We start from the raw sequence: 25,992 nt of genomic DNA, 5'->3' as shown, positions 1-25,992 counted from the left end.
CATCCCCTGGATCCACAAGCCTCTTTGAGGTGTCTGGAAACGTGCGGGGGTCAAGGACACCCCCCCCACCAGAAACTTTTCAGGAAACGACATTACCCATGATTTCCTCACTTCCACTCCATCCAGGACCAGGGCTCTAGGTCTTACTGGGACTCAACGGGCAACCTGGTCTCCTGAGAAAGGTGGGTAAGTGGTAGGCGGGACTAAGACATGGGACCCTTTGATTGGTCGTCTGTCTCGTCACTCCCAAGCCCCTCCTCCCACGGATCCAAAAGGCCGCCCCGCCCCTCCCGGGCAGATCCGAGCTGGCCTTGGGAGGGTAGCCTTCCTTGCCTCGGCCTCGACCACCTGAGGACTCTGGTGAGAGCTGGGGGCCCCAGGGTCGATCTTGAGGCGCCCCAGGGGAGGAGGGAGACACGAGACTTTTGCTGGGAGGATCAGAGGCCCCCAAATCTCTCCACGTTAGGAAACTCCACTTTTACAGGAGACTAACTTTTACCGGAGGCTCCAACTTTTGTAGCGCTTCCAACTCTTGGCCTGGCCACCCTGGGACTTTGGCGGTAGGGACTGAGTTCCTGAGTGCCAAGGAAGGTGGATTCTACCGTCCTGGGTTCCCAGAATTAGAGCTGTGCTCAAATGCACACCTCATGCTTCCTGACCTGCGGCTCCACCCTCCTCCCCGGTGTACTGAGTCTCCTGTCCTCCAGAGCAACCAACCCGGCAGGGCAGCCTCGGTCCAGCCCAGCACTGGCCCCAGCCGCTAGAATGCGTGAGGGAGGGGAGGGATCCTTTGCACAAAGGCGGGACTGTTCCACAGGAGGTTATGACCTGAGATCTTGTCCCCAGCCGGGCCTGGTACCTCCTTCTCTTAGAATCTCAGTCCTTTGTTTCTGTCTTGGTGATTGGTTTTGGAAATGGGCCTGCTCTGTAAACTAGGGTGGTCTGGAACTTGCCAGCCCCTGCCTCCGCCAGTAATGCTGGGATGACAGGATTGTCACCAAACCAGGCAAAAAGACTCCTTGACCACTTCTAAGCCCAGACCCGCAGTAATCTTTGATCATCGGGGCTTCTGGCTGTCTCGGCAGAGAAAGTAATCTTGTGGGCGGGACGTGAGGGGGAGGGTCAGTTCCTGGCAGCTGGAGCCGGTGTAAGGCGGTCACAGACCCCAAGAATTGAGAAAGTGCTTATCAGCAGCGGCCGGCCACCCTTTGCTTGGAGTGGGGGGCTCCAGGGGTCCGACTGACTCCTAAGGAATCAATCAGGCTTTGCCGCACCCCTGGTAAGGTGTGGGTGGACCTTACAAGGCCCGAGGCCCGACCCTCATCACCTGACTCCGCTGTTGGGAAATCTTTCTTGCACACCAGAAGCTGCTGTCTTCCTAGAGCAGTCAGGCGGCAGTGCCTGACCTGGTTATTGTGCATCCCACAGACTCCACCAAGCAATCTACCCGAGAGTCTGAGCTAGAGCTCACGGCAAACAAGGGGTGAGCCCTCTGAGGTCCTCCCAGGGGGCTCCAGAGTCGGGATCAGGGATCAAATCCAACAAGAAAATCTGCTCCTGTGGGTTGTCTTGTGGGCTCGACCTGGGCGTACTGTGGCGAGCATCCACTCACATACACACATGATACATAATAAATAAAATGTAGAAAAACAGAAATAGGGCTGGGTGTGGCTCAGTGGAGAGTGCTTGCCTAGCATGGGCTAGACCCTTGAGACCCGCCCCAAACATTGTGCACACACCAGAACAGACCCAGTGTTCTGGAGTTACTGGGTTCAGACCTGGTACAACAAAATCTCCTGGGGTTCCAGTGTCTGAGTTAGGAGCAACCTTTAAACTCAGTGTTGTGAGTCAGCGGAACCGGGTGGGGAAGACAGCATGGCCCATCCCAAAGCTGCTTTCAATGAGCTGAGACTCCCGCTTCCCTCAGACGTGATCTCTTATTGGTTCAAAACCCGACCTTATTTCTTGAGACATGGTCTCACGTAACCCAGGCTGGCCTACAATTCACGAGGTAGCCAAGGATGGCCTTGAAGTCCTGATCTTCCCCCAAGTGATGGGGTGACAGGCATGTGCCGCCACCCCTGGTTTCTGTAGTTCTGGGGGCATCACTGGGGTGTGCTGGCTCTGCCCACTGACCCCAGTCCCACTTTTAACTGGTTTTTGAAGAGGTGATGTGACTTCTACACCCGCCTTCCATCCCAAACCTCTTCTTAGTCTGTCTATTTTTCTGATCCTCTAACATCTATGTAAAGATAAACAAATCAGGCTGGAGACATGGTTCAGCGGTTAAGGCACTTCTTTCTCTCTCGGAGGACCGGGTTCAGTTTCCAGCACTCACATCAGGCACCTCACACCACCTAACTCCAGCTCTGGCCACTGCATGCACATGAAACCAAAACATAAATCTTTCTAAGATTTACTATTTTTTTTAACTTTTTTTGTATACACACACACACACACACACACAAAAGACTTACATTTTTGTTTTTGTTTTTGAGATAGGTTTTCACCCTGAAGACCAGGCTTGCCTGGGACTCAGAGATCCGCCTGCCTCTGCTCCCGGGCACTGGGATTAAAGGCATGCGCCACCACTGCCTGGCTTAGCTAATTATTTTTAGTTACGTGCATCGAGTCCTCAGAGCCCTGGAGCTAGAATCACAGGTAGTTGTGAGCCCACTGCTGCGGATGCTGGGAGTCAAACTCAAGTCCTGTGAAAGAGCAGTACAGTCTCGGTTCCTTAGAGCTATTTCCAGCCCCGAAATACTCTTTAAGGAGAAAGAGAGAGGAAGAGAGAAAATCTTGAATACTTTTTCACACATTTCGCCTCTGAACATCTTGGCCTGTGAGAATTCTGTCTTGAACACATGGGGAAATTGTTAGTTTTTTAAAAAATCCCTCTCTGCTGGGCATCTAGGTTGGGACCCACAAGGGGGTACAGCCCCCTCCTATGGCAGAACAGGTGTGGCATCAGTGTCAACTGTCTGGTAACGTGGAAGAGGGCTACGAGGGGAACAGTGCCCTTGAGAGTGGTGCTAGACCTGACCTTTCTCCTTAATAGATGGTGAAAGTAAACTTAAATGGACGGATCTGCTAGGTGTGGCCTAGAACCTCTGTCACGACCATCCAGTTTGGGGGCGTGGTCGGGATGGAGCCCCTGCCTAGATCCCCAGTGAGGGCCTGGGGGCGTGGTCAGGGTAGAGCCCCGCCTAGAATCCCCCAAAGAGGGGCTGGGGGCGTGGTAGGGTGGAGCCCCGCCTAGAATCCCCCAGTGAGGGGCTGAGGGCGTGGTCAGAGTGGAGCCCCGCCCAGAATCCCCCAGAGAGGGACTGGGGGCGTGGTCAGGGTGGAGCCCATGAGGGGCTGGGGTATGGCTCAGGGATGCAGATTTGTTGAGTGCACCTGGGTCACTAGGTCGGCTCTTTAACATCAAAGGGTCGGGTTGAGGTGCTGTGGTGAGCTAGGCCCCACCTTGGACCTTCTGAACTGATGACGGGGCTCTGACAGGGTGGAAGGTTCATAGATCACCTCTGCTTCCTGTGTTCCTGGGGCAGGCTGTCACTTGACTGTCTCTTCTGCCCACAGCATCTGCTGCGAGACCATGTCTAGCAATGGGTCAGATGTCCCTACTGAAGCCCAGGCTGCCGTGGAAGAACCTGTCCCACAGGTGAGGGGCTGAGCTGCAGGGAGCCCTAGGCTCCTGAGAGTGCTCCGTGGCATCCTGCTGGGGGCTGGGAGGGGAGGGGCTGGCCAGAGAAGAAGTCCTGAGATCTACCTCCCTTCTTTTTCTTTTCCTTTCCTTTCTTTTCTTTTAGTTTTGAGACAGAGTCTTACTATGTAGCTCAGGCTAGCATGGAACTCACAGAGATTCCCCTACCTCTGCCTTCTGAGTGCTGGGGATTAAACACCTAGGCCCAGCCTTTCAATACAGGGTCTCACATAGCACAGGCTAGCCTCAAATTCACTATATGACTAAGGATGATTTTGAATTCCTCTTACATCTCTTTGTCTCTCCTCATCTCTCTGAAACTGTCATTTAGCCCAGGCTGGCCTCTAATTCACTATGTAGCCCAGGGTACGGTTGTCATAGTTGAACTTTTGAGGCCCCATCCTGTGTTGAATGACATCATGTACTGTCACCCCAGATTTCCAGGGTTGGGGATGGAACACAGTGCTCTAACAACCAGTGCCTGACAAATATGGAGTTCCTCTGTCACCACACTGCCTGACACCTCACTGGTGCTCAGTCCAATTCTCAAACAATCAAGCCACCAGAAGCACCCGACGGGACCCTTCAGGTGTCTTGCCTTATACAATTGTTTGTACCAGGCATAGTGGAGCCCAGCTGGTCTGTTCCCCCAAATTGAGAGCATACCTGTGGGCACCCTGAGCTGCTAACCGAGTCTCCCGCTCTCCACAGCCCAGCGTGGTGGGCCGCATGGCCAACCTGCCTCTCATCAGCTCCACGTGTGAGATGGTGAGTGCCGCGTACGCCTCCACCAAGGAGAGCTACCCCCACGTGAGGACCGTGTGTGACGTGGCTGAGAAAGGCGTCAAGACCCTCACTGCAGCTGCGGTCAGCGGGGCACAACCCATCTTGTCCAAGCTGGAGCCCCAGAGTGAGTTGAGGACCTCAGGGTTTGGAGAATGTTCCTCGTGGCCATCTGTGGAGGGAGTCACCCCCACTTCTGAAGTCCAGTTCCCTGAAACTGGCCCTGGGTGGCTCTCCCGCCTCCGAAGGGCAGTCACAGTGGATGTGTTTTCTCTGGTGCCCTGCAGTTGCGACGGCCAGCGAGTATGCGCACCGCGGACTGGACAGATTGCAGGAAAGCCTGCCCATCCTCCAGCAGCCGACGGAGAAGGTCAGTGCTAGCGTCGGTTGACTCTGCCTTGAACCCCTGCCTGAGCCCACCAGGTCCCAGCTTTATCCACAACACAAATACGACAGCCCCGGGGCTGGAGAGATGGCTCAGTGGTTAAGAGCATTGCCTGCTCTTCCAAAGGTCCTGAGTTCAATTCCCAGCAACCACATAGTGGCTCACAACCATCTGTAAAGAGGTCTGGCGCCCTCTTCTGGCCTTCAGGCATACACACAGACAGAATATTGTATACATAATAAATAAATAAATATTAAAAAAAAAATACGACAGCCCCCACAGTCCCCACCACACTGGGCAGAAAGTTCCTGAAGGTGGCAACATCCAGTCAGAACACCATCTGGATCCCACCCAACCCAGAGGAAAGGACACACACTGTCATCTGATCTGGCCCTTCAAGCACCACGCACAGTTTAGATGGTGGAACACACCCTTAGAAACAGAGTTATAACCATGCAGTGGTGGCGCACGCCTTTAATCCCAGCACTCGGGAGGCAGAGGCAGGCCGATCTCTGTGAGTTCGAGATCAGCCTGGTCTACAGAGCGAGCTCCAGGACAGGCTCCAAAGCTACAGAGAAACCCTGCCTTGGAAAAACAAAACAAAATGAAAAACAAAAGAAAAAAACAAACAAACAAACGGAGTTGTAAGCTTTTGGGAAGGAACCTAAACCCAAGAAGGCAAGGTCCACTTACACAGCAAATGCACCCATCAGAATCCTGCCCCAGGACCTTCTCACGTGCTATTCTTTTTTGTTGTTGTTTTGGGTTTTTTGTTTGTTTGTTTGTTTTGTTTTGTTTTGTGTTTTTGAGACAGAGTTTCTCAGTGCAGCTTTGGAGCCTGTCCTGGAACTTGCTCTGTAGACCAGGCTTGCCTCAAACTCATAGAGATCCACCTGCCTCTGCCTCCCGAGTACTGTTTAAAGGCGTGCACCACCATTGCTGGGCTACATGTGCTATTCTTTTTTTTTTTTTAATATTTATTTATTTATTATGTATACAATAGTCTGTCTGTGTGTATGCTTGCAGGCCAGAAGAGGACACCAGACCTCATTACAGATGGTTGTGAGCCACTATGTGGTTGCTGGGAATTGAACTCAGGACCTTTGGAAGAGCAGGCAATGCTCTTAGCCAATGAGCCATCTCTCCAGCACCCTACATGTGCTATTCTTAACTGAACCAGAAACTCTAATCTCCAGAACATTCATTAACCAAATCCAAACTTGTAGAATGTTCTCTTTGTGTGTGTTTTTGTTTTCCTTTTTTTTGCTTTGTTTTGTTTTGTTTTGGTTTTGGTTTTGGTTTTGTTTTGTTTTTGAGACAGGGTCTTACTTAGATAACCCAAGCTGGGCTTGAATGTTCTATGTACCCCCAGGCCCCGCTCCCAGCACCTCACTGGTGGAGTCTAGCTGGAGCTCCACCTTGACCACGCCCCCAGGCCCTCACTGGGGATTCTAGGCGGAGCTCCACCCTGATCACCACGCCCCAGACCATCGCAGGTGGGGGGTTCTAGGTGGGGTCTCCAGCTAGCTTCCATCCTATCTGGCCTCTGAATCACGAGCTTTCTGATAGGGACACACTTCATTCTCATGTTCTTGTGGGCTGGGCCCTCCTCCTGGATGCCATGCCCTGGAATAGTGTCAACTCCAGGAAAATAGGGCAGGTCACTGCTTCTGCACAGAGGCCCCACATCTGGGTGTAGTTGCCGCTGGAGGCCTCCCAGTAGCGAGTGCCCCCACCGCTCCCAGCAGCGAGCGCCCCCACCACTCCCAGCAGCGAGCGCCCCCACCGCTCCCAGCAGCGAGCGCCCCGCCACTCCCAACACTGAGCGCCCCCACCGCTCCCAGCAGCGAGCGCCCCCACCACTCCCAGCAGCGAGCGCCCCCACCGCTCCCAGCAGCGAGCGCCCCGCCACTCCCAACACTGAGCGCCCCCACCACTCCCGTCTCCTGACACAGTTCTGTTTCGAGGAGTCCTTCGCAAGGAGCAGTTCAGGGTCAGAGTCTCCTGATTCCTGATTCTCCTTCTCCTTCTCCTTCTCCTTCTCCTTCTCCTTCTCCTTCTCCTTCTCCTTCTCCTTCTCCTTCTCCTTCTTCTTCTTCTTCTTCTTTGGTTTTTCGAGACAGGGTTTCTCTGTAGCTTTGGTGTCTCCTGATTCTTCTAACAGAGCCTGTGCTGTGGCTCTGGGCTTTGCATTTGGGACGGGCTGAGCTGTGTTTCGCGTTCTGGGCGCTTGGAAGGTCATTTTACCCTCTGGGCTACACGGGACGAGCGTGTGGCCAAACTGGCATTTGAACCCGGGCTGTTGCATAGATCACAGCTACACAGTGAATTTAGGGTTGGAGCCAGCCAGGGATAGCTCAGTGAGGACCTGCAGTCAGGTCTGAGGGCCTCAGTTCTATCCCCAAGGACCCACAGAGTCGGATAGAACTGACTGCCTGTTGTCCTCCGCTACATAAGTGTTGTCTCACACACACACATATACACGTAAAAAGAAATGTCAACTATTTACTTTCTTACATGATTAATTAAGTGGCTATAGAAATGGCTTGGTGGTCAAGAGTTCTGTTCTTCCCCGGGACCCGAGTTTGGTTCCTAGTACCCAGTGAAATGGTAGCTGAGCTACCTGAAGGAACTCCAACTGCCTGGAACTCCAAGTGGCCCCTGAGGGCCCCCACACACAGAACATATACCTATGTTGATGTATACACTTAAATAAAAATAATATAAATCTTTTTTAATTTTTTTTTTTGTTTTTGTTTTTTGAGACAGGGTTTCTCTGTGGTTTTGGAGCCTGTCCTGGGACTAGCTCTTGTAGACCAGGCTGGTCTCGAACTCACTGAGATCCGCCTGCCTCTGCCTCCCGAGTGCTGGGATTAAAGGCGTGTGCCACCACAGCCCGGCTTTTTTTAAATTTTTAACTAATTGGGAAAGATGCAGGGTCAGCCAGAAACACCTTCAAATAAAAAGCAAAGGCACAGAGAGATTGCGTGACTTGCCTGAGAACACACAGCTTGGTGTGATTTGAATTTAGAAAGTTACTGCAGGGCTAGAGAGTTGGCTCAGCGGTTAAGAGCATTGCCTGCCCTTCCAAAGGTCCTGAGTTCAATTCCCGGCAACCACATGGTGGCTCACAACCATCTGTAATGAGGTCTGGTGCCCTCTTCTGGCCTGCAGACATACACAAAGACGGAATATTGTATAAATAAATAAATATTTAAAAAAAAAAAGAAAGTTACTGCATTTTTTTTTCTTGAGATAATAGCTTTGGCTGACCTAGAACTCACTGTGTAGCCCAAGCTGGAGTTCAACTGACAGAAATCCACCTGTCTCCCCAGTGCTGGGATTAAAGACCTGTGTGTGCCACATTACTCAGCTATGAAGTCGTGTGTGTGTGTGTGTGTGTGTGTGTGCACATGCGTGTGTTGAGACAAGGTTTCTCTGTGTAGCCCTGGCTGTCCTGGAACTAGCTCTTGTAGACCAGGCTGGCCTTGAACCCAGTGATCCACCTGCCTCTGCTAAAGTCTTAACCACATGGGAATGGCCCACCTCTGGCCTCTCTGGTGGGAGATGGGGGCGGAGAGCGACCTTCACGTGTCCCGTCTTGCAGGTTCTGGCGGACACTAAGGAACTGGTGTCGTCTACAGTATCTGGGGCCCGAGAAATGGTATCCAACTCGGTGATCAGTGCAAAGGACACAGTGACCACTCGGGTGACCGGGGCAGTGGATGTGACCCGGGGGGCTGTACAGAGCAGTGTGGACATGACCAAGTCAGCGGTGACCAGCGGCGTCCAGTCAGTCATGGGCTCCCGAGTGGGACAGATGGTGATTAGCGGAGTGGACACGGTGCTGGTAAAATCAGAGGCTTGGGCGGACAACCGCCTGCCCCTGACGGATGCAGAGCTGGGTGAGTATCCTTACCCCGGCCCTATGCTTGGTCCTCCCCACAACTGCCCCCAAGAGGATACCTCCTCTGCCCTCAGCCCTCCACGTCCTCTGGTAGGTTCTGTCCATCCACCATGTGCGTTCCAGGAATCAAATTCAGTCTTGACAACAAACAACAAGCCTTTTCCCCCTGAGCCATTGGTTCAGGGATGATCCCCCTGCCTCTACCTCCCAAGTGCCACCATCCATAGAGGTCTCAGTTCCTCCTAGGCTGGCCGTGAGCCTGCAGCCCTGTGGGTTTTGAGTGGCAGTGGCATGTATTCATGCAAATGAGAGCAACGCCCACTCCCAGCCAACAGTGACCCTTTGTGGGGGAGACCCGCCTGTACCTCAGCAGATCAGCAGACACCAGCCTGGGCAAGGGTGGGGTGCAGCGTCCAAACAGGAACCAGAAGGCAGCTCCTGCCTGAGCAGCTCCTGCCTGAGCAGGCTTGGTTTCGGCCACTGACCTCCCAGCTGCGCCCCTGGTGAGGACGCATGTCCTATAGGCCCCAGGTGGCTTGTAGGAATTAGCAGAGGCTTGTGGGAGCTAGCTTAGGAGCCCAAGCAAGGGGCCTGTACATGTCACCAGCACCTGAGAGGCTGAGGAAGGAAATTGGAGCAGTTCTAGGCCAGTTCCATAGCAAGACCCTGTCTCAGATACCAGAATTAGCTTCAGACTGGGCTGTGGATCGATAGAGCGTTTACCTAGCACATTTGAGGCCCTGGGTTCTGTCACTGGCACAACAGACAGGCGTGGTAGCACACCCGTCACCCCAGTACTCAGGAGGGGATGCAGGGCTCTGGAGTTGGAGGTCAGTTGAGCTGCCCGTCTCTCAGGGACACAGGCCTGTCCCTTCCTATGTCGCGTCACACTCTGCCCATGGCTTCCTGCCCTTGCCTTGGCTAAGAACACAGGGCTCCTTTCAGTTCCCAGGGTGTGGTCCCCAGCTTCCAAGAGAGCTACAAACCAGATGGCCTGGACCAACATGTAGCTGCTTTCCTTTGAAAATCTACTGTGTAAGGAGAAATGGGAAGGAAAACAACCTAAGATTTTGCCTGGAGTGATCCCACACACCTTTAATCCCAGCACTTGGGAGGCAGAGGCAGGCATATGTCTATGAATTTGAGTGTGGCCTGGACAACACAGTGAGATGCTGTCTCAAAAAACAAACAAACAAAGCAAAAAGCCCTGGGATTTGACTTTCTGCCGTGCTGTCTCAAAGGCCTCTGAGTGTGTCTGCCAAGGCCACTGTTCCCCTTGTTTTTTTGAAACAGGGCATCAGTGACCTGGGGTTCACAAGACTTGGCTATGCTGGCTGTCCAGGGGAGCCCCGGGATCCATCCTCCTGTCTCCTCCTCTGTAGCAGGCTTTCTTGGACTGCCAGCCCCCAAATCGTGACATGGAGACTTATTATTGATTACGAATGCTCGGCCTTAGTGTAGGCTTGTCCCACTGGCTCTGTAGCTTATATCAACCCGTTTCTCTTCGTCTGAATTTGCCTCGGGGCTTTTTACCTCTTTTTCCTTCTGTGTGCCCTCCTTTCCTGCTTCCTCCGTGTCTGACTGCTGGTGGCTGCCTGGCTGGCTGGCCCAGACTCCCTCTCTTTCTCCCTCATTTCTTATTTTATTTATTATTATTATTATTATTATTATTATTGATTTTCAAGACAGGGTTTCTCTGTAGCTTCTTGGTTCCTGTCCTGGAACTAGCTCTTGTAGACCAGGCTGGCCTCGACCTCACAGAGATCTGCCTGCCTCTGCCTCCCGAGTGCTGGGATTAAAGGTGTGCGCCACCACCGCCCGGCTGTCTCCCTCATTTCTTGAGCCTGGATTCCTGCTCCTACTTACTCTCTCTGCCTGCCAGCCCTGCCTGTCCCTCTACTGCAGGGCTCTTGGCTTTGTATTAGACCAGTCAGGATGGAGCACATCTTTACAAGCCTGTTCCCTGTCCACTGCCTTCTGCTTTTCTTCTTTCTTTCTTTCTTTCTTTTTTCTTTCTTTCTTTCTTTACTTTCTTTCTTTCATTTTTTCTTTTGTTTTGTAGAGTGAGGTTGGATATTTATTTAGTGGGTTATGGAAAGGTAGGAGAGAGGGGCTAAGGAGAGAAGGAGGAAGAGCAGAGAGAGAGAGAGAGAGATGGGAGGGGGGAAAGGGGAGAAGTGGGGAGGAACAGAAGCTTCCTCTTTGAGAGGGAGATGGAAAAGAAAGGGACTCAGGCTGGAAGCTGAAGCTGCTTTTCAAATTTTTAAAACTATATTTCATTTTAATCATATGCGGTGTGCCTGTGCTAGGTGCACATGTAGCATCCAGAGCACAACTTCCGACTGTCGCTTCTCCCCACTGTGGGATCCAAGGATTGAACTCGGTTTCTCAGACTTGGCAGCAAGCATCTTGACCCGCCAGCCATCTTGCTGGCCCAGGCCTGGGGATGAACCTCTAGATAGTTGCTCCACCACGGAGCCATACTGTCAGCCCTCTTTTTGCTTTTTATTTTGAGACGGTCTCCTGTAGCTTGGGTTGCCAGAGTCTTGCAAGCGTTCTGCCTCAGGTTCCCAAAGAGGCCATGCATTGGGCACTGTGAACCTAAGCACTCTCTCCTTCTGTGCCACAGCCCTGATCGCCACGTCCTCAGAGGGCTCGGACATGGCCTCGCTGCAGCAGCAGAGACAGGAGCAGAACTACTTCGTCCGGCTGGGCTCACTGTCGGAACGGCTACGCAACCATGCCTACGAGCACTCACTGGGCAAGCTGCGCAATGCCAGACAGAGTGCGCATGAGGCGATGCAGCAACTCACGCATGCGCTCAGCCTGGTGAGCTTTGGGGTGTGGCCAGGGCTGGGGTCTCCTTCCTGCAGCTCCCATCCCTCCCAAGCTGGGATCTCACTAGGTGGACTGGACTGGTTCCCCTGGGGCGACTTCTTCCATACCATGGTGTGTGAGTCAGCTCAGGCTGTGTAACAAAGTGCAGTCTGGGCAGCTGAGCCAGACACATTCATTGTCTGACCATGTGTGAGACTGAAGTTCAGTTGAGAAAGAGGAATTGCGGACTTTGATGGATGAATCCTGTGTGACTGTCTAGACTGTCCCAGGGTGTGTGGGGCACAGGCTTCTTTTTCTCCGTCTGGCTACCTAGGGGTGCTGGTCACTGGGTCCCCAGTCCAGCTAAGGTACTATTCCATCTTATTCATTTGAAGTTGACGATGGTTGCTGGTAGAGCAAGGATCCATCAAGCATTGCCCAAGGGGACTCCTTGGCGCTTGCCTCTCATCTTGGCAGAGGCCAGCCTGGGCTACAGAGTCAATTCCTGGCTAGCCAGAAACAGAAAAAAAAATGTGAATGAAGAGCATCCCCATACCTGCTGTCCCCGACTGGAACCCGGTGTCAGGGGCACGGGCTCCCTCAACCCCCACCCCTTTCTTTGTGCTGCAGATGGAATCCGTGAAGCAGGGTGTGGACCAGAGGCTGGGGGAGGGGCAGGAGAAATTGCACCAGATGTGGCTCAGCTGGAACCAGAAGACACCCCAGGATGCAGAAAAGGACCCAGCTAAGCCAGAGGTACACGCTGGGGCCCAGGGCTCCCTGTGTCTGCAGGCCCTGCTCTATGCACACCGGGCTTCCTGTCCCGGGGTGACCGCAGAATCCAGACTTTACACGATCGATTCTGATTAGTTTTGGATTTTTTTCCTTTTTCTCTTGGTTTCTCATGGCAGGCACACTCTCCCTCTCTCTGTAGCCCAGGCTGGCCTCGAACTCACAGAGACCCACATGTCTCTGCCCCCCGAGTGCTGGGATTAAAGGTGTGCACCACCACCTGGCATTTTGGCTTTGGTTTTTAATTTTTGTATTTTTATTATTACTGTGGGGGTTATTTGGTTTGGTTTTGAGATCACAACTGTATGGCCACCACATCTGGCCTCTTAGTGCCCACGTTGTAATTTGATTTGGGGTTTGTATGTTTTGTAATTTTTGCTGTTTAGCTTTTGTGTCCGATGAGTCTAGATTCTAGGCATCTTCCGACGTCTCCCTGTAACTCTATTTTGAAAAAGGTTACTGGGGGTCTGAGGAGAGCCAAATCCCTGTTCCCAACGCTGGGCTGTGCCCCTGCTGGCTCTCACCCTGCCCTGTTCCCCTTTTCAGCAGGTGGAGGCCCGGGCGCTCGGCATGTTCAGGGACATTGCCCAGCAGCTACAGAGCACATGTGTGGCCCTGGGGGCCAGCATCCAGGGCCTGCCTGGCCACGTCCGGGAGCAGGCCCAGCAGGCCCGCAGCCAAGTGGACGACCTTCAGGCCACTTTCTCCAGCATCCACTCCTTCCAGGACCTCACAGCTGGTGTTCTTGCCCAGACCCGCGAACGCATAGCCAGAGCCCGGGAGGCCCTTGACCACACTGTGGAGTACGTGGCCCAGAACACGCCGGTCATGTGGCTGGTGGGCCCGTTCGCTCCTGGAATCACTGAGAAAGCCCTGGAAGAGAAGAAGTAGAGACAGATCGGGGCCAGCAGCTGGTTTCAGCCAGCTTTTCCCCATAATCCTGTTGCATACTAGGTCCTCAGCTACCCTGAGTCTGAAGAAGTGTTTAACCTTCTCCCATCAGTTTATTGAAGAAGAAGAAAAAAAAAAACCTCTAGAATGTTCTAGGAGAAAAAATTTTCTAGAATGTTCTAGAAGAAAAAAATCCCTAAAAGAAAAAACAGTCAGGGTAACCAGTAGTAATGGCACTTTCCTGCCATGCTATGCCAGCACTGTGGCGAGAGAGGCAGGAGGATCAAGAATTCTAAGCCAGGCCGGGCGGTGGTGGCGCACGCCTTTAATCCCAGCACTCGGGAGGCAGAGGCAGGCGGATCTCTGTGAGTTCGAGACCAACCTGGTCTAGAAGAGCTAGTTCCAGGACAGGAACCAAAAACTACGGAGAAACCCTGTCTCGAAAAACCAAAAAAAAAAAAAAAAAAAAAAGAATTCTAAGCCAGACGCTATATAGCAAGCAGAGTCAGTGATGGCCTGAGACTCACTTAAGACCACGGCCTGATGAGAGCCCATTCCCTGTGCCTTTAGTACATCATGGACCATGATAGCAAGTGGTTTCCTACCCTGGCACTTGGTCCTCACGGCGTGGACAGCAGGGACGTGAAATTGTTTCAGATGAGAAAGTGGCTGAGCACTGAGTGTCCAGTGTTCCTCAAACCCTGGGGTCCAGTATTGTTATAATAAATTTTATGAGCATCAGAGGCCAGGAGGACAGTGTGTGTGTGTGTTCCTTTCGCAGCTGCCGAGCCACCCTGGCAGAGGAGCAGGAGGGGCGGGCCCACTGCCAGATTTCCCTCCTGTGAGGTATAGGGGAGGGGGGTGATAAGGTGCGGCAGACTGAACATGGCTGTTCCCCTTGATCTGGAGACAGGAGGATTAGGAGCTCAAATTTTAAAAAAAATTTAAAAAGCCAGTGGCTTTTAAATTACCCGCCCTCTTGGGCGTGGCCTCTTATACCATAAATACCTATGTGAAGCACTTTCCCTCTCTCTTCCGGGCCAGATTCAGTACTGTTACCCATTTGAGCAGAGGACTGTGATCTGTGAGTCTACCCCTAAATAAATAACCCTTTATTATACTCATTTCCGAGCTACTGTGGGATTTCTCCTTAGCGTCCATCTTCACTTGGCTACGTAGTGAGTAGCCTGGGCTACATGAGACCCTGTCTCAAAACAGCAAAACTCAGGAGCAGGAGAAAAATGGTGAAGTGCTTGGAGTGTGAGCAAGAAAGATACTTGATGCCAATCCCTGACTTCCACAAACGTGACATATACACGAGGGAAACACAGGCTATTCTAATGCCGTCTCCAAAGTCCAGAGCTTTGGAGACATGCTCAGTGACATGAGCCAGATACTTCTGTTTAGACTCCCCCAGTGAGGGGCTGGGGGCGTGGTCATGGGGTACAGTTCCCCCCCACACTTATCATCTCCCAGGGAAGGGTTGGGAAGAATGGCTCACATGTACACACCACTTCCCAGTGATTGTAAACTGCTTCTGCTTTTCTGTTTTCACAATTTAGTTTCATCAGTTTTTTTGTTTTGTTTTATGAGACAGGGTTTCTCTGGGTAGCTCTGGCTGTCCTGGAACTTGCTCTGTAGCCCAGGCTGGCCTCCAACTCATAGAGATCCACCTGCCTCTGCCTCCCGAGTGCTGGGATTAAGGGTGTGCTCCGCCATTGCCAGGCTAGTTTCATCAATTTGAAAACATGCCTGTAATCTAAGCATCTGGGAGACTGAGTCAGGAGGATAGCTAAAGTTCCAGGATAGAGTCACACATACATACAAAGACTGTTTCTTTTTCTTTTTTTTCTTTTTCTTTTTTTTTTTTTTTAATTTTTCGAGACAGGGTTTCTCTGTGGTTTTGGAGCCTGTCCTGGAACTAGCTCTTGTGGACCAGGCTGCTCTTGAACTCACAGAGATCCACCTGCCTTTGCCTCCCGAATGCTGGGATTAAAGACGTGCACCACCACCGCCCAGCCTATTAATTTAGTTTTGAGATGGAGGTCTCACTGTGTAGGTTAGGCTTGCTCGAAACTCAGTCAGTTCTCCTGCTCAGCTTCCAGTGTGCTGGACTAATAAGCATAAATCACCAGGGTTCCTGTGAATTTAGCCACGTGGTGCGTTGCGAATCCCCAGAGTATATGTCACTAATTGAGGTCTGTGGCCACCAGCTCCTCGGTCTCTGGGGTAGGGGTTTCTCCTTCCCCTGCCTTGGCTCCATACAATGGGAGCTCTGCCTTGTTCCACGTGGCACCGTGGCACTGGGCAGAGGGCAGTGTTAGGTCCGGGGAGTCCTGGGGACTTTCCCCTCTGGGGCGGGACACAAATGACTTCATCTGCTCCTCCCCCACACGGAAGGGGTGGACCCGTTCCCTCTTCTCCCTCCTCCTTCTCCTCCAGCGGCCACCAGGGACCCTGAAATCCACCAGCCCAGGACCCCACAGCCAGGTAGGATGAAACAGAGGGGACACAGGTGCCGGACCTGGAGGGCCGTGGACAGCCTGGGTGGCACGCTGGGCCCCCACCTGCAGCCCGTTCTTCTTCCTCAAGCTGTTTCCCGTGGACACTCAGATCTGCAGCCCAATTCCTGCCCCAACCCAGGCCTGCAATCCTTGGTGCTTGCCCAGCCCCCAGTGCCCCAAAATTCCTAGATCTTCCAGCTCCCAGGTCTCCCCCAGCCACACAGCAAACCCCTCCCCTCCCCACCCCCAAATCCCTCTCCTGGTCTCTATTTCCTGACCAGATGATCTGCTTTCTCTACCTCAATGTCCCCTGTCAAAATCTCTGTCCCCAGACTAATACAGGCACTGTCTGCTAGGTGTAGGGACTGGCCTGGTGCAGCTCCTGCAGCCAGCTGCCCCTGGTATATGCAAGATCAGCCTGGGAACCATTCCAAGTTCCCTGGCAGCCCTCAGTGCCTGAGTCCCAAAGCTGACAGTCTCTAGAGACTAGGGGAGGGGACCCTGTATCACAAGTGACTGCCATTTCTGCCAGAGGGAGGCCAGGCAAGAGAGAAAGGGACCCCATTCCCCTATCCATTCATCCGCCCCAAGCCCCCATCCACCAGTCCTGGTTCATGCTAGGGACAGCGTCCAGGGTCTCACACATGCTACCCACTGAGCGCCTCCACCCCACTCTTAAAAATAATTACTTTTATTTTTATGTCATTTATGCTATGTTATTTATTTGTATCTTGAGGTCAGTTTTCACTATGTAGACCAGGTTAGCCTGGAACTCACCTAGGCTGGCCCTGATCTCTTTGTCTCAAGACACCCTCCTGCTCCAGGGAGGTGGTAGCACACACCTTTAATCCCAGCAGAGGCATCAGGATCTCTGAGTTCAAGGCCAGCCTGGTCTACAGGGCAAACTCCAGGACAGCCAGGGCTACCGGGAGAAACCCTATCTTGAAAAACCAAAAAGCAAAACAAGACAAAACAAAACAAAAAAACTCCTCAAGCCGGGCGGTGGTGGCGCATGCCTTTAATCCCAGCACTTGGGAGGCAGAGGCAGGTGGATCTCTGTGAGTTCGAGGCCAGCCTGATCTACAAGAGCTAGTTCCAGGACAGGCTCCAAAACCACAGAGAAACCCTGTCTCGAAAACCTTAAAAAAAAACAAAAAAACAAACTCCTCAAATACCCAAATACTGTGCGCCCTGCTATATATTGCCTGTTCATTGCTTAACTGTGTCTATAACATTTCTTTCTCCTCTCTGTGTCTCTTTCTCCCCCCAACCCTGTCCCCACCTGGCATTGGGAGTTGTACGCGGGGCGTCATGTATGACAGATAGGCACCCCAGCCACTCAGTTGCGTCTCTAGGCCTCACTAAGCACTTACTAAGCAAGTACTGTGTACCAGGTACTATCCTGTTCATGTGCTGAGTTTTTTCCTCTACTGAATGCTTATTTTATTAATTATTGTTGTTGTTTGAGACAGGGTTTCTCTGTGTAGCTCTGGCTATCCTGGAATTTGCTCTGTAGATCAGGCTGGCCTTAAACTCAGAGATCTGCCCGCCTGTCTCTGCCTCCTGAGTGCTGGAATTAAAGAGGTCCAGCAATTTGTTTATTTAGTAATTTTAACTTTTTTCTCTCTTCCTTCCGTCACATGGGTCCACGGACTGAACTCAAATCATCCAACTTGGCAGGGTGACGCATCCCTACCCACTGAGCCGTCTTGCCAGCCCTCAGTCAGCATTTATTATGCGCCCACTGTGTGTCAGGCACTCTGGATACTGGGAGTTAGACAGAGAGAGCTGTACCTGAGCCTTGCTCCTGCTGGGGCCCACACTGGGGTCTGGTATGGGTCATGATGGTTCTTCCACAACATAGAGTCAAATTCAGCGGGTGCGGAGCGAGTGCCCTGTTGCGGAGGGGACTGCCCAGAGGATATGACCCGGAGGGACGCTGCCCGGAGGGACAGCCTTGCAAAGTCCCTGAGATAGGACAGTGCATATAAGTGACAGTATAGCAGGCACAGAGAGACGAGGGAGAGAGGGACAAGCCCTGCTTAACTCTGCCCCCCATCCAACAGTCTAGCCTCCCAAAGGCTTCCTTCCTAGGGCCTCTGCTCACAGCCTTCCAGGGCGCCTACCTCCCTCGGGGTCAAAGCTGCCCTGGTCCTCTCTCTCTCTGATCTGGCCTACTCTCGGCTCCAACAGGCCAGCATTCCTGCTCTCTAGGCTGAACCCTGCGCCCCAGGGCCTTTGCGCTCACACACTCCGAGGGAGCTCTCTGAACTAGCTCACCTCCGCCAGGGTTGCAGCCTGATCTTGCCCTCCCTAGGGCATCCCGCACCCCAGGTTCTGTCTCAGGTTCATTTCCTCCATGGCACTTTTATTTCTTGAAATGACCTTAGGTGATTTTTTTTATCACTTCCTGTTGCTCTGCCTGATGCCCGCGCTTGTGCCCTCTCCATGTGCAGCATCTCCCATGGCAGTGCCCACGCTGTGTGAGCAATGTCCAGTCTATGAAGAGACTGCATGGGTGCGGAGGAGAAGGAGGGACATGTGGTACAAGGCTTTGGTGTGGTGGGGAGGCCAGAACAGGGGTTTATCTGGTAGGGCTTTGTTTGACCCCTGCCCCAGGGCCTTTGCATGAACCGTGTCCTCTGCCCCAGGGCCTTTGCATGAGCTGTGTCCTCTGCCCCAGGGCCTTTGCATGAGCTGTGTCTTCCCCTGGGCGTGCCCCCCCCTCTCCATTCTCACGTCCTGTCCAGGTGCTGTCTCTGTCTTACGCCCACACTGCTCAGATCCACCAACATGAGCCTTACTCCTTGAGTTCCCCACCCTCTTCCGGACTTAGTCTTGTCTGCAGCCATGATGGGCAGCTGGCCCACTGTGAATGTTGCTCCTTTCTCCGGCTTAGCTCTGTTTCTTTTGTTCCCACTGTCACTGCGTCTGTCTTCACTTTCACACCTGACTGCCTCCATTTCCCAGCAGCCTCTCTGACACCTTCCTGGTCTGCCATCTGCCGTCACTGCCCCTACCTGCCAATGGTCATTAGGCCCCTCCCTCTGCCTACCTGACTCCCTTGACCTGGGCCCTGGGCCCAGCCCACCTCTGCTGTTCAAAGTCCAGTCTTTGAAGACTTTTCAGTCATCTGCGTGCAAAGTCTGTGGGTTGACTGAATGGTGAGTTGACTTCTGCTCTAGACCAGGTCCCTCTTGAGTAGCCCAGACATTTACACAGCCGGCTCATTCTCTGTGAGGCATTGTGGACCCTGTAGGCATTGAGAAGCATCCCTGGCCTCCACCCACTCCATGCTAGGACTGTCTGGTCACAGCAGCCACACCTGTCCCTACCTGAGAAGCCAGCAGGGCACTGGGGTGGGACAGGAGTGAGCCCCATTCCAGCCTGGCTGTGGATGCAAGACTGGTGTCAGGGCACTAGGACTAACAGCCTCTGAGTTCATCTCAGCCGTGAAGAGAGAGAGGGGGTGAGTGACAGACTTGGTCCTCCCACCTGAGGGTCCCTGTGAGAAGCCTTTATGCCAGTTCACACATCTGTTCACCTGCTCACTCTCCAGACCTGGCTGTGCAGCACTGGGCGTGAAACCTGCGGAGCCCGCGGCTCTGCATGCTCGGCCAGTGCTCTCTCCTCTGACCACAGCCCTCCTGCTTGTTTGGAGACATCTCCCTCTGTAGCCCTGGATGGCCTGGAGCTCAAAGAGATCCCCCTGCCTCTGCCTCTCAGTGTTGGGGTAAGTCACGAGGAACTCCCATTCCCACAGGTCCGTTGCACCATCCTCCAGGAGTCCCTGCAGCCGGGGACACGCGTGCAGGAGGCTGTCGGTCTGGAACATGTCTTCACCCGCCCCAGCCTCTGTGGCTCCAGGCTTCATCCTCCCTCACCCATGGCCAACCCAGACCCATCGCTCCACAGCGTCTTAGGCATTTTAGGAGCCGTGGGAAGGGACAGGCTGGTCCACCTGGAACACAAGCTGGAGAGTCTGCACCCAGGCAGCCAGGAGTCCAAGCTTCTTCACGCCATGGTGCTCTTGGTTCTGGGCCAGGACACAGAGGCCAGGACCTCTTTGCGGTCCTTGAAAGCAGACACAGTGGCCCAGCTAGTAGCCCGCCAGTGGGCAGGCGAGGTCAACACAGAAGACCCCGAGGAGCCCCCAGATTTATCCTGGACCGTGGCTCGCCTCTACCACCTGCTGGCTGAGGAGAACCTGTGTCCAGCTTCCACAAGGGACATGGCTTACCAGGTGGCCCTCCATGACCTTGCCTCCCAGGGTGACCACCTGCTGGGCCAACTCCAGAAGGAGGCCTGGGATCGGTGTAGTTCAGACACCATGGGGGACCTCCATGGCTTCCAGCCACTACATTCTGATCAGGGTTGCCTGCCACCAACTTCAGCATCTCCTTCAGTGACCAGAAGCCAGCCTCGACCCATTGACACATCATCAGACTGGAGCCGGGGGCGTTCTCTACACTCCACTGGCAGTATGGCCTCACTGGCCAGCCACCTGGAGATCAGCCAGTCACCCACTCTGCCCTTCCTCTGTCCACAACGTGGAACCCATGGACCCAGCAAACTCTGTGACACACCCCAGACCTCCCCTGAGTCTCAGCTTGTCCCTGCAGGCTGCCAAGAACCTGAGGAAGTGAGCTGGCCCCCGTCAGTGGAAACCAATGTTCCCTTGGGGTCACCACACAGAACTGGGGTCCCAGAGGTGTCCCCTGAGGTGACTTCAGCAGTTCTCCCTGACTCTCTGGCTGCTCCAGACACAGGTGTCCGCCACCCGGTTGAATGCACAGAGGGTTCTAAAGGTTCCCAGTCTCTCCCGCCACCCACGGAAGGTGTTAGAAGGCAGCTGTCTGTGGCAAGTCAGATGTCTCCTCTGGGCTCTGTCGGAGATGACAGTCAGCAGAACACCACGTCCAGCCCCCCTGCGCAGCCACCGTCCCCCCAGACCTCCAGTACACTGCCTCCTTCCCCTCCGCCCTCCACCTGCTCCTCCGGCAGCTGTCCTGCTCCCCCAGCCCCCACGTGTCCCGTTCTGGGTCACTCGGAAACATCTGAGCAGAAATTCTATAACTTCGTGGTCATCCACGCCAGGGCTGATGAACACGTGGCCCTACGTATCCGGGACAAGTTGGAGACCCTTGGGGTGCCCGACGGGGCCACCTTCTGTGAGGAATTTCAGGTGCCTGGGCGTGGTGAGCTGCACTGTCTCCAAGATGCCATCGACCACTCGGGATACACTATCCTTCTCCTGACCACCAACTTCGACTGTCGCCTGAGCCTGCACCAAGTCAACCATGCCCTTATGAACAGCCTCACTCAATCGGGAAGGCAGGATTGTGTGATCCCCCTCCTCCCGCTGGAGTGCTCCCAGGCCCAGCTCAGCCCCAACACGGCCAGCTTGCTCCACAGCCTTGTGTGGCTGGATGAACACTCCCCGATCTTTGCCAGGAAGGTGGCGAACACCTTCAAACCACAGAAGCTCCAGGCACACCGGATGCGCTGGAAGAAGGAGCAAGAGGCCAGAGCCCTCAAGGAGCAGAGCACACAGCTAGAAGCGGAGCGGCAGAGGTTGGCTGCCATGTCTGCTGCCTACTCCGCCTATGTCCACAGCTGCAGCGCCTGGCAAGCACAGATGGACAGCCTGCGGGTGGTCTTCGGCAAGGACTTGTCACTGGGGACCCCTACATCCTTTCCCGGTTGGCTAGGATGTCCACAGCCAATATCTTCACATCCACGCCAGGGTGGTACCCCAGCTTTCCCCTATTTCCCGCAGCCTCCGTCTTTCCCGCAGCCTCCGTCTTTCCCGCAGCCTCCGTCTTTCCCACAGCCTCCATCACCTTTCCCGCAGCCTCCGTCTTTCCCGCAGCCTCCGTCTTTCCCGCAGCCTCCGTCTTTCCCACAGCCTCCATCACCTTTCCCGCAGCCTCCGTCTTTCCCGCAGCCTCCATCACCTTTCCTGCAGCCTCCAGTCTCTTCCCCACAGTCCCCACCTTTCCCCCCTGCCTCTTCAGCAGCCCCCCAGACTCCAGGTCCTCTCATTATTCACCATGCCCAGATGGTTCAGCTGGGGGTCAACAACCACATGTGGGGCCAGACGGGGGCCCAGTCGACGGACGACAACAAGACGGAGTGTCTGGAGAAACCCTGCTTGGGCCCTCCGAATGACCAGGGGGAATCCTTGCTTGATCCGGAGTGACAGTGGGACAGGGGACACTCTCTTGGGTGCACACAGTGGCCATGAATTGGACCTCAACTGTAAACTCAGGGCCTGGGAACCCAGAACTCCATTGAACATTGCACAGGACTCTGTGGAACCCCAACCTGCATCCTCTAGGTGGAAAGAAGTCGATGGGGCCGTGGGCTCCTCCGAGGTGCTCCCAGCAGCTACGTGACCTTCATTCAGTGTGGCACGTGCTGTCTCTGGGGAGGATGCAGTGCTGGGGCAATGGAGAGAGTCCTGTCTTTATAATAAAGTTATTGGCAGCTGAGTCATGAGCCAGCGTCCCCCCCGCCACCACCACCCTCAAGAAACCAGCAGGAGACTCAGCTTCGCCAGGGCTGGAATCCGAAAGCACGAGAGCCAGCGGGCTCCCTGAGAGGCAGGAATCGGAAGTTGTGGATGAATTCTTATCCCATTGGTCAGCGCGGGACATGTGGCTTTTGCTGCAAGGGACTCTAGGAAATGTAGGCTTTTGTGGTGGTGGCGGTGGGCGGCCATATCGCAGAAAGTCTTGTAATGTCAGGAAAGGAGAAGAAAAAAAGACACTGGGGAGTTTCTGGTGATTTTGATTGTTTTGTGCATTTATTTATGTATTACATGTGTGCCAGACATGTGTGGAGGTCGGAGGACAACCTGATTGAGCCGGTCCTCCTCCTCCATGTGGGTCCCTGTGATAGATACTTCAAATTCACTCTCATACAGTAAAAGAAAGTTTTTGTTTGTTTTTTTAAAATCATTTGATAGATTTTGCTAAAGCGGGTTTTCTTTGGCGTGTGAGCGTGTGGTGAGGTTCAGCCAAGGCTGTGTGACTCTGCATCTCTGACTCTCTGCTGTCTTACCTCAACTTATTTATTGGTTTTAATTTTTTAAACAAATGTATTACTTTTATTTATGGGTAGGCATGCAAGGTTATGTGAGTTTATGTGCACCTTGCAAGTCAGAGAGTTACAGGCAGATGTGAACCCCTTGCTGTGGGTGCTCAAAACCCAGCCAGCATCTTCCGCAAGAACAGTAAGTGCTCCTTTATTTTTTAAAGGATTTTATTTACTTGCTTTTGTGTCTTATGTATATAGTTGTCTTTGTGCATGTATGCACACCAGAAGAAGGCGGGTCTCATGGAACTAGTTACGGGTGGTTCTCAACCTGTGGGTCATCCCTTTCACGGGGTCACCTAAGACCATTGGAAAACTGAGAAATTTACATTACAATTCATAACAGTAGCAAAATTACAGCTACGAAGTAATGAGGAAAACATTTCTATGGTTGAGGGAAAGGGTCTTCACGTTAGGAAGGCTGGGAGCATCTGGTTATAGACAGTTGTGGTTGCTGGAAACTGGACTCAGGGTCTCTGAACCACTGCTCTTAACCACTCAGCCATCCCTGTGCATTCATTTTCTTATCATTTATTTATCCTGTTTCCCCCACTCTTTATTTATTTGGGTTTAGTTTGCGACAAGAGGTCTCTCTACCTAGCCCTGAGTGAGCCAGGCATTTGTGGCACACACCTTTGATCTCAGCACTTGGGAGGCAGAGGCAGGCAGATCTCTGTGAGTTCGAGGCCAGCATGGTCTACATAGTGAGTTCCAGGACAGCCTGAGCTACACAGACAAACCTTGTCTCAGAAAACCAGGAGATTTTAATGTGCCCAGACATCCCAGCCCTCTGTGAAATGTGGACCCATGTTTACAGATGGGAAAAGTGAGGCCCAGCACTGAATTCTGGCTCTCAGCATCACTCTAGTCAGAATTCAGGGGAGCACAATCCCAGACTTCCCAGGATGGGCAACTGCGGGGCTCATCCCATAAACAGCCAAGCCTGAGGGCTGTTCCAGGCCCTGGCTGATGTTGCAGGAGGGCATGAATCACTCCCCGCGCTATTTCAGTCTCTGAGTCAGACCTGGTCAGGGCTGTTCTGTGCACGGCAGAGCTGAAGTGAAACCAGCACCGTTCGGAGATTCTGGGAGGGCGGGCATGCAATGAAGTCATCTGACCGATGGTGTGTGGGATTGTCAGAGGCTGGAAAGGGGCTGGGCTCTGGCTACGCGGTTCCAGGGTGCAGAAGAGGAAAAGGAGTACAGAAATTAAAGAAAGCCAGGGGACTTAGGAAAGCTCAAAGGGACTTGGAATGGGCAGGGAGGTGACAGCCTGTCCTGCGGTGTACGTGGACAGGAGAGCCCAAGCAAAGGCCCTGGGGCAGGACAGAGCATGTTAGGGGTGCAGTGGGAGGAGGCGGGAAGGGGGTGTAGGGAGGACAGGTAGGGAAGGGCAGAGAGCTCCCTGTCAATTCATTTCCCCTGGATTTGGCGGGGGTGGGGGAGGGACAGGGAAGGGAGAGATGGCTCAGCTGGTAGAGGTACTTGTCATGGAGCCTCCTGACCTGAGTTCCCTTGCCAGGACCCACACGGGAAGGGCCATGCACACAGTGGCACATTCGCACACCCACAATAGAGCAAGAACTGTAATTTAATTATTCTGGAACTTGGGAGACTGAAAAAAGACCAAGAATTGAAGGCCAACCTTGGCTACTTAACAAGTTTGAGGCCAGCCTGGGCTGTGGGAGACCCTGTCTCAAGTCAAAAAGCATTCATATTTATTTATTTATTTATTTATTTATTTATTTATTATGTATACAATATTCTGTCTGTGTGTATGTCTGCAGGCCAGAAGAGGGCACCAGACATCATTACAGATGGTTGTGAGCCACCATGTGGTTGCCGGGAATTGAACTCAGGACCTTTGGAAGAGCAGGCAATGCTCTTAACCTCTGAGCCATCTCTCCAGCCCCAAGCGTTCATTTTCTACACGGTTCCCTCTTAAATTTGTTTGTGGAGGTGGACAAGGTGGTCTACCTCTGAGCCTCAGTTCTAACGAACTCTTAACGAGTCATTACTTCGTACCTACTGTGCGTGGACCTGCGCTGTGCTGGGCACTGGGACACAGTAAGGCCGTGTGTGTGCATTTACAGAGTCTTAGGGCTGTGATGGGGCAGAACTGGTGGCTTGATTAAAGGAAGTTTCTGGAAGAGGAAGTCTGAGGGGCTGGAACTTTGGCTGGACGTTCTCTGACCTCCAGGGTCCCCTGGTGGCAGCCTCAGCAGGATGTGGCCCTAGCTAGCCCTTGGTGATTTCTTTTGGGTGGTAGGTGGGGTGGGATGGGTCTCATGTTGTAGTTCTGCTTGTCCTGAACACCAGGCTGGCTTTGAACTCACAGAGACCCAACGGCCCCTACCTCTTGGGATTCATGCTGGACGTTTTTTTTTTGGTTTTTTAAAATTTATTATGTATAGTGTTCTGCCTGCAGGCCAGAAGAGGGCACCAGATCTCATTATAGATGGTTGTGAGCAACTATATGGTTGCTGGGAATTGAACTCAGGACCTCTGGAAGAGCAGCCGGTGCTCTTAACCTATGAGCCATCTCTCCAGCCCCTGACCACCACCCCCCCACCCCATGCTGGACGTTCTTTTTTGTTTTTTTCTTTAAATTTCGAGACAGGGTTTCTCCGTAGCTTTTGGTTCCTGCCCTGGAACTAGCTCTTCTAGACCAGGCTGGCCTCGAACTCACAGAGATCCGCCTGCCTCTGCCTCCCGAGTGCTGGGATTAAAGGCGTGCGCCACCACTGCCCGGCTTCATGCTGGACCTTCTTAAGGGATTGTTTTCCAAATGTTCTCTCCAAGCCAGAGTCATGTCTGTGTGGCTGGGGTCTGACCTGGGCAGAATGTGTCTTTACACTTCTTTTATGTGAGCTGGTGTGTGGAGGTCAGAGCACAAGCTAACAGTGCTCAGTCTTCTCCTTCTGTTGGGTCCCAGGGCTCCAACTCACAGGCAGCGGAGTGGCTCCCGTGTCTGTAGACGGCTGGGGTGAGCCAGGGACAGGAACAGGCTTCTGCTCATTTGCAGCTTGTTCTAGAAGCATCTGGCAACGCCCCTTCCTGGGCCCGAAGTGTACTGCTGGGCCGAGTCCAGGGTTGCCATGACCTGGCTC

The 25,992-nt window shown here is 53.3% G+C and overlaps 2 protein-coding genes across 2 annotated transcripts; both read left to right on the top strand.

Annotated features, from left to right (window-relative positions):
- Positions 1–288: 288 nt before the first annotated feature.
- Positions 289–14,030, top strand: Plin3 (perilipin 3). Its single transcript, XM_057772099.1, has 8 exons — positions 289–360; positions 3,583–3,664; positions 4,418–4,616; positions 4,777–4,859; positions 8,482–8,779; positions 11,411–11,610; positions 12,229–12,354; positions 12,937–14,030. The coding sequence occupies exons 2-8, from the start codon at positions 3,599–3,601 to the stop codon at positions 13,279–13,281; spliced, it is 1,317 nt and encodes a 438-aa protein (XP_057628082.1). The 5' UTR covers positions 289–360; positions 3,583–3,598; the 3' UTR covers positions 13,282–14,030.
- Positions 14,031–15,698: 1,668 nt separating this feature from the next.
- On the top strand, positions 15,699–22,676 carry Ticam1 (TIR domain containing adaptor molecule 1). Its single transcript, XM_057772197.1, has 2 exons — positions 15,699–15,771; positions 19,549–22,676. The coding sequence occupies exon 2, from the start codon at positions 19,672–19,674 to the stop codon at positions 21,985–21,987; it is 2,316 nt and encodes a 771-aa protein (XP_057628180.1). The 5' UTR covers positions 15,699–15,771; positions 19,549–19,671; the 3' UTR covers positions 21,988–22,676.
- Positions 22,677–25,992: the final 3,316 nt, after the last annotated feature.

Source organism: Chionomys nivalis, chromosome 6 (genome assembly GCF_950005125.1).
Source record: "Chionomys nivalis chromosome 6, mChiNiv1.1, whole genome shotgun sequence".
NCBI classification, from domain to species: Eukaryota; Metazoa; Chordata; class Mammalia; order Rodentia; family Cricetidae; genus Chionomys; species Chionomys nivalis.
This window is presented reverse-complemented; position numbering and strand designations above follow the sequence as displayed.